The 8,138-nt window shown below is 39.0% G+C and overlaps 1 protein-coding gene across 1 annotated transcript; it reads right to left on the bottom strand.

The window, feature by feature from the left end:
• Positions 1-1,751: 1,751 nt before the first annotated feature.
• LOC112457258 lies at positions 1,752-2,594 on the bottom strand. The gene has a single exon (XM_025020219.1). It carries the CDS (start codon positions 2,592-2,594, stop codon positions 1,752-1,754), a length of 843 nt encoding a protein of 280 aa, XP_024875987.1.
• Positions 2,595-8,138: the final 5,544 nt, after the last annotated feature.

The raw sequence follows: 8,138 nt of genomic DNA, 5'->3' as shown, positions 1-8,138 counted from the left end.
CTACGTTTACATTTTATTATTTATTTATAACATTTTTATCAACAGAAGATCGATTTTTTGATAAAAAAAATGTCACTTTTCTTACGATTGCTGTAACTTCTTCAATTTTTCATATTTTTATTTGCAAATAAGTTCAATCCCTGCGTAATTGATTAAGCTTTAAAAAAAATTTTTATTTTTTGCTTTCAGATTACCCAGCTCGTTGCTACACTGTACGCAGCTAACCGTTGCGCTACCAACATTGCGCTACAAAATTGTCCGTCAATATAATAAAAATTAACGTAACTGAAAAAAAAAAATTTTTTTTTTCTTCTTTAAGAATGCCTTTCCATATTACAAAAAAAATTAATCCAATATCACTTATAGTTTCCTTGAAAAAAATTCCCAAAAAATCATTATTTTTCAGCCGGCTAAAGTAGATTCCCCCCTTAATGTGGCGGCCTTGAGCCCGTCAGGGCCGGGAGCTGTGCCCAAGTTCTTTTTAGCATCGATTGCTTCAGCGACTTCCCCTGTGGTTACAAGGATTCTCTCCTCCTCACAGTCTCCCAAATCGACCCGTCTCAGTGCATTACCGAGCGAAAAGAGATTGTCCAGAAGTTGGTTGAGGATATTTGGCTTCAGTGTGATGGAAAGGCCCGGAGTGGACTTCCGGAGTCTGTTTAAAACCACTTTATATGGGAGACCCCAAGGGTCATCATCCAATGTAGCGATGAGTTCCCGCCAAGCGTTGTTCTTCGCCTTACGAATCTCCAATTTAAGCTCTCTCCTAGCTAAGGCTAGTGCCGTCTTCTTCTCTGATAAAATGTCGGGAGGGTCCCTGTACCGAGCACGGTTCCAAGATCTTCTGGCAGAGATAACTGCCGCTCTATATCTCGCTGTTTTGTCACTCCACCAATAGGTTCGAGGACCAGACCTACGAGAGTTGAGTCTGGGAACGGCAGCTTTGCACGTATCGACGATACAGCGGTGGATCCACTTGTCTGGTACAGCATTGATCATGTACGCTTCATCGTCGGGGGTCACGGCACAGATCCAGTCGAGAGCAATTTGATACATCTCTTTGTCCATCCTTTTAAAATTCCACTTGAGAGAGTTTGGTGGAAAGGAGCCTCCAGCAGAAGAATCATTTACGCGGAAGGTGATATAATTATGATCAGACAAAGATTAAATCTCATCACGAACAGACCAACCACTGATCATATTCATCAAGTTCGGAGAAGCCCAGGTTAAGTCGATTATTGATGTGCCCTGGGCGGCTGAAAAAGTGGGTTTACTTCCTCTATTAATTAATCTCAAGTCAGCCTGGTGAACCCAGTCCTCCAGGAGATCACCCTTGAAATCTTGTCTTCTTGAGCCCCAGCGACGCGCGTGGGCATTAAAATCGCCGCATACTATTAAGTTGTTAACATCCGTAGTGCTGGAAATTAGAACGGATAACTCGTCCATAAATGCCGAGTATCCGCTATAATCGATATTAGGAGAGATATAACAAGAGACAATCTTTGTCTTTCCACTGAACAATAACCGCATTTTGGCTCTTAGCAAGAAAAATTGCCGGATGTTTCGCAATCCGGACATTCACGTAAATTGCAGCGAGATCGCTTTGACTGCGGAACCACTGCTGGGAGTCGGGCATGCGGGCAGGTTCAGATACTACGCACACCACGGCTCCCAGCTCCTCGGAATGGTGCAGGAGCAGGTCCTAAGCCTCTCTGCTCCTATTAAGATTTATTTGTATGAAGAGAGCCATTTCACTTGTTCATTCTATCTGCACCAATTCTTCTTGGTGGTACGTCCTTAATAAAGCAATTTTTGGTGGAGCTCAGACGATGATCGTGTAGTCCACCTGCGTTTTTACAGACGACACAACATGCAGGCTCATCACAAGTGCTAATTCTATGTTGACGCGAACCACATTTGAAGCAGCTACCAGCCCTGTCTTCAGGAAATTCACACGTATTCTTAACATGGCCGAAGCGCCAGCACTTAAAGCACTGGATGGGACGAGCCTTGAGAAGCTCGACCCGTGCCACGGTCCACCCAATCTTGATTCTGTCCGTTGCGGTCAGCTTGATCGCCGCGGTCAATGGGCATTTGGCCCAGATGGAACAAAGGCCGTTATTCATACAACGAATGGTGCCTAATTTTATGTCTTGTTCGTCGCAATCTCCGCGGACAGATATTATGTTGGTAATCTCAGTAAGGGAGATGGAATCGTCAAAATTCCACAAACGAAATTCCCCCATTACCGTGGGTCTTGCTATTCTGGCTTTCGTATTCAAGACTTCTCTAAGTTTCCGGGCAAGTAGGTCCGCTTTCGAGGCTCCATCTGAGCCGGGGATCTCGATTATAACACCCCCATTGAGGCCACGTCTGATCCGAGAGTCTTCGATACCCATATTGTCCAGAGATATCCTATCCCTGGCGGTCTTGAGGATGTCCGCATAAGAAATATCAGAATTTAGACTCGTGATTGAGATTGCAGCAGTTTTAGAAGCTCTACGGCGTACCACTTTCCTGTTTTTACCATCCGATGGACCAATCGGGGTGATTAAATTAGCGGATGGGGGCTTGGACCGACGAGGTTGATTCATCTGTTAAGAATTTAAATCCATGTTCGGATTCCCAAGAGTATCTGTTCTTTTAGACCTCTTAAGGTCTTTACTGTTTTCGTTATTGTGAGTAGTTCTACGAGTAGCTCGTGCAGCTTTCATCTCCCTCCTGCGTTCAATGAGTCGAGAGATATCCTCATTAACAAGTCCAATATCCCGGCCAGAGACGTCTCCTGAGTCCTCGTTATCTAATCTGTTGCGGTGAGGAAAAACCCTTTCCGACTTGTCATTGCTCAGAGAAGAAGTCTTTGCTTTAGAGACACTTCGCCTTTTAGTACGGGTCTCAGCTTGATGTGACTCCGTATCAGACTCGCTAGAGGGACGTGGGGGTAACATGTTCATCTTGTTCCAGAAAGGTAGATTATCGGTAATCTTTGGCTTCTTCTGAGAAAGAGGGCGCTCCGCACTTTGGTCACCGTCGGGTCGCTTAGATGACTCCGTGTGTCTCACTTGCTTAGAGATCTTAGTTTTCTTGTCGAGCGTTTCCTCAAACGCTTCCTCCCTTTCCGTCTCTTCGGTATCCACCTGAAAATCAGAACAGTCCATTTCCGTTGTATATCCTCGGCGCATATCTGATTTGTCGTTGTTTCTCACGCTTGAAACGTTTAAAAGAACCCTCGGAGAAGGGTCAAAAGTCCTCTGATTTTGATTTTTTCACCTCATAACCTCCTCTCGGAGGACCCCGAGTTCCGCGCGGAGTTCTTCATTTTCCTTCCGAAGCTGAGAACATTCCAGCCTTTGAGACTCTTGTTCTTTTGTAATATTACCAAGCTTGGCGGTCAGATTTTTGTTCTGGAGTTTGAGGCTTGATATATCCCCGGCAGAATCCAGCCGTTCTCCGTATACCTTCACCGCTTCCAAAATGTTACTCAAGCCATTTCTGAGGTATCCGGTAAAGTTACTCTTAAGATTCCTACTCTATTTTCGAATGGATTCAATTTTCCCGACACAGTCGGTGAGAAATTCCGTCAAATTTTCCGTGTTAAGTTCTCTTAACTTATCGACGAAAATTAATTTTATGCTATCTACATGAGGGGTCTTTTTAACAGGAGAAGAAACCATTAAGTTCCTTGGGGTGCTGAGCCTCCTCTTCACCGGAGCCTTTGCGACAAGAGAAGTGAGGGGAAAAGTTAAATCTTGATAGTGTGGCGACGTCTGTGCCTTCCTCTTTCCACGGAGTTGTGGCGTAGGGGTCGATGTGTCGTCATCGTCCACTATCATTATGACATCGTTGACAGTCTCGTTCTGATCTTCATGTAAGCTCCTACCAGGGTCAGACCTTGGTTCCCCAAACCCTGACGGAGACGTTCTTTTCTCCTCGAAGTTAGATGTTCTTTCAACAGCGTCAAACGCCGGAAAATCATCGCTGGGGGGCTCGTTCAAAGGGGGGGGGGGTCATTCTCGTTCCACATCGCGTCGAAGTATTCCCCGCCCAAAATAGACTTAGCCAGTGCCCATGAAGGGGATCCAACTGAGCCACAAATTCCGATTCCCTCCACAGTAGCCTGACTATCTACGGCACCCGTGGACAACGTCGGTGACGGAGAACCCCCTCCCAACTCCCCGGTAGTATCCACCGCTCCGGCGTCCGAGGACGACGCCGGTTTAGTCCTTCCACCATCTACCACGGTAGCTCTTACGCCATCGGCGCCCGTGGGCAACGCCGCGCACAGTGGGGCGAATCTATCAAAAACCGGATATTGGACGAAAAATGAAAAACGTATAATTCAAATTTTGACGAGATTTTATGTTAATATATATCCTAAACTATAAATAAATGTACTTATAATTGATTTTATTCCTTGTTCTTTCCTCAAAATGATCTGATAAAGTATGACATTTTCGTGAATACTGAAATTCTAGTAATTCGATAGGTTACTTTCTAAAGACTCTGCCGAAAGCCTAACTGCGAATATGAGTTAAATGCCTATCAGAACTTATTTATTAGGGTTCAAAAAATATATTTATTTTAGTTTTATGTCATTCGAGTACTATTATATATTAATAAATATACACGACATATTCGACTATTAAAAAATTCTTACTTCAATATTCAAACAGGAAGAAAGTTTGTGGATTAGAATGGATTAAGGTTTGCTCTGCGCCATTTGATAGGGCAAAGTGTCTAGTTTTTGTACATATAAGGTTGTTTATCCGTATACGTCCGGCGTTTATGAGAAAATTGACGTCGAAGTTCACTCGACATGGTCGAACGTCGTCCACGAATAGCTCAGTGGACGCCGTTCGATCATGTCGAGTGAATATGGATGTCTATTTTCTCATAAAAGAAAGACGGAGGGGGATATATAATTTGTTTAAATATTGCTATTTTGTAATAATTAATTACATCCATATTTTATAACAATTAATTATGTCAATTAATATAACAGCGATGAGTCGAGCCTCTATTGGAAATCCAATCGTAGGGAAAGCGGGCTAATTAAGAGCCGTTTGCTGTTGACAATGCAAAAGTTTTGTTAAAAATATTATTAAAAATATTGTTCTCCTCGAGGAGGGAGGGGAGGGGTGGGGAGGGGGAGGAAATAAAAACAGCGGAGATAAGAACTTTTCGTCAGTCTTTCTCGATCAGTAGTCGATTAAAGACTTTTTGATTTTGAAAGTTTTGCTTTACACAATTCATTTTGTAGTCCAGGCAACGTAGGCGAAAAACATGCGTTATTTGGAAATTTGTTCTCGAAGAATGAATTCACTTGAAACCTTTTGGAAAATGTTTTTCTACCTTTAAATGGAAAAGTTTACCTATTTATTTCATGTGCTCTTACCTATTTTTGGAAAAAAATGAAAAACACCGATTTTTTAAAGAAAAATGTGAAAAAGTGATTATAATTAAAAAAATGTTAAATGTATAATCATGAAATTCATAGGTAATGTGTTTTTAAGGTTGCTGAATACGAATCTGAAGTAAAATTTTCAACATTATAAAATGGCGACTCAAAAGAGCGGGTAAAAAGCACAAAACTAAGCGTTTTTTTTGTAAAAATCGTTACATTTGTCATATTTATTCGTATTTATTGATTTTCATCTTTATTCAATTCAATGGGTTTATCTTCATAAATATCTGGACATATCGGTACGTTTAAGTAGCCCTGATTCCAGTAATTTTGCACACAGTTCCGTGCATTGAAGTCCAACTCTTCTACTACCGCAAGCTTTTCCGCAGCCAGTTCGACAGCCGCAAAATATCATTTTTAAAATACTGTCTGGAGCTGGAAGTTGTTTCATAGTAATAGGTGTAAAATCATTATTTCAGCCCCATGCAGTTGCTGGCAATTCGTATTCTCCACTTTTAAACTTGAAAATATACTCTTTTGATATGCTGCATTGCAGCATCTTCAGAAAGAGGCAAAGTTTCAAGTTTAACGTTTTTATCACGCTCACTCGCACGCTGCAGTTCTCCGCGCGCGAGCCGAGAAATCCTATACAATTTATAGCATTCTTCGGGAAATTCTACCCCTGTTTTATATACAATTCTTTAAGATTCGGTCAATTATTTTCCGAAAAGTTGGAAAAATTTCGGATACCGGTTCCAAAAAAGATCGGTAACGAAAAATTATACACTTCATATCACTCCCCGGAAAATTATACCCCTGTTTCATATATAATTCTTTGAGATTCCGTCAATTATTTCCCAAAAAATTAAAGAAATTAGAAAAACTGGTTTCCAGAATATCGGTAACAAAAAACTATACACCCTATAGTACTTCCCGGGAAATTCTACCCGTACTTCATATACAATAGTTTCAAAATCGGTCCAATAGTTTCTAAGATTACCCGAACAACAGTACAAACGACAGTAAATACGACTTTTTTTACTAAATTGCGTGTAGCCACTAAAATAAAAATTCAAAAAAATATTTTCGATATACAGTCTTAAAGTTTAAGACCCAAGCTACAACATCCCATAAGTTATTTTCTCAAAAAAAATTTTTTTCTATTACTTTTTCGACTTTGAAAGTAGAGAAATTTTCATATTTTCTAGTTCGACATTTATTTTTATATACTTTTTTGAAAAATACACCTGCTTAATATTTTGTTTTTCAAATAAAACATGTATCATCTTAAAGTACATATTTTCAGCTTTAAAAAACCCTGTTATTAAATTTCAATATCTATTTCCTAAGCAATAATATCTGCAGTCAAACTTGTTGATCAATTTTGAAATAACGAAATTTCAAGAAAACTATCAACTTTGAGGTCCCAACTTTTAAAAAATAAATTTTTGTAATTTTTTTCACTTATTGCATGTTATCAGCACATAGTTTAAGAATATAATGCTTTAATTTAGAAGTAAAAATCTGCAAATTTAAATAAATGGCAATGATATTAGTAAAATAAGTCAAATATTTCACATCGCCTCTCTTCAAATTTGATTTAAATATACTCAAAATGCTTTCTCAATTTTTCTAAACCACTTGAAAATTAGTAAATTGCGTCTACTTTCGAATGCTTTTTGTAAAATTTGATTCTATCGATCCAATCAAAAGTTACAACTCTTTTTAAAACTCTTTAAAAGTTACAAGTTACTTTTTAAAAGTTACAACTCTTTTGCGTACTCTGCAGGCGGCTTCACACGGGACGGCATCGACGCACTTTGAAGCGTTAATTAAAAAATTATTACTCCTACACATATTAATATTAAGAAAACTTTAGATATGTTTCTTTAGTAAAATTTTCTCCTCTTTCGATTGGCATGGTTTATTTTTTCATAAAATTAATGTTTTATTAGTTATACTCAAAAAACCGATTTTTTCGGTCTTTTTTGTTAAATAAAACATTTAGCACAGGGTTTACGTTGGTAAACTTTTGGGACATGTTTTCTGAAACCCAAAAGAACACTTTCCAAAAAAGTTTACTCTTCGAGGAGAAATTTCCAAGTGTTTTCCTACATTGACTGGACTATTGCGTCCTTTTCAGGATACAGTGAAAAATATATAGAATATATAAAATATATAGAAGATTATACTTTAACATGCTCGTAAAATGGAAAATTTCCGAACGAATCGTCAACTTTTTAATTGTATGCGTGCAAATAATCTGGATTTATCAAATTATCAGGCTTTAATAAGCCACATAACATCATGTATTAATACTGAATTATCCAAAGTTGCGTTGGAAGCATTGAAAAGAAAAATCATGATTTTCACGAAGAATTTGAAATTAAAATTGGTAGCTAGCTCGTACAGTTACAACACAGTTATTACAAAGCATGAAAGTTGGTTAAATTGTGAATTCTCTTTTCCGAACGAAGTACTGAATTTAATTCCTACTTCTTCACGATACAGACTGCCTTCAGAACAAAAGCAGGTCTCTTGATAGACTTCGTGAAACAAGGAAAAGGTACATCCAATGATGGCAACACGGCCAGAAAATTTTTTGCTAATTCAGAATTATCAGCTGCCATTACAGGTTTAGATAAAAATTTAATAACTAGATTTGGAGTTTTGTTGCAAGTAATCGCTAGCGGTAATAGGATTAACGTGTTGGAATTCGAATCCTATGCTTTTA

This window comes from Temnothorax curvispinosus, unplaced genomic scaffold (genome assembly GCF_003070985.1).
Source record: "Temnothorax curvispinosus isolate PA1 unplaced genomic scaffold, ASM307098v1 QBEX01000106.1, whole genome shotgun sequence".
Classification (NCBI taxonomy): Eukaryota; Metazoa; Arthropoda; class Insecta; order Hymenoptera; family Formicidae; genus Temnothorax; species Temnothorax curvispinosus.
The sequence above is the reverse complement of the archived record's forward strand: the minus strand, read 5'-3'. Positions and strand labels throughout refer to the sequence as shown.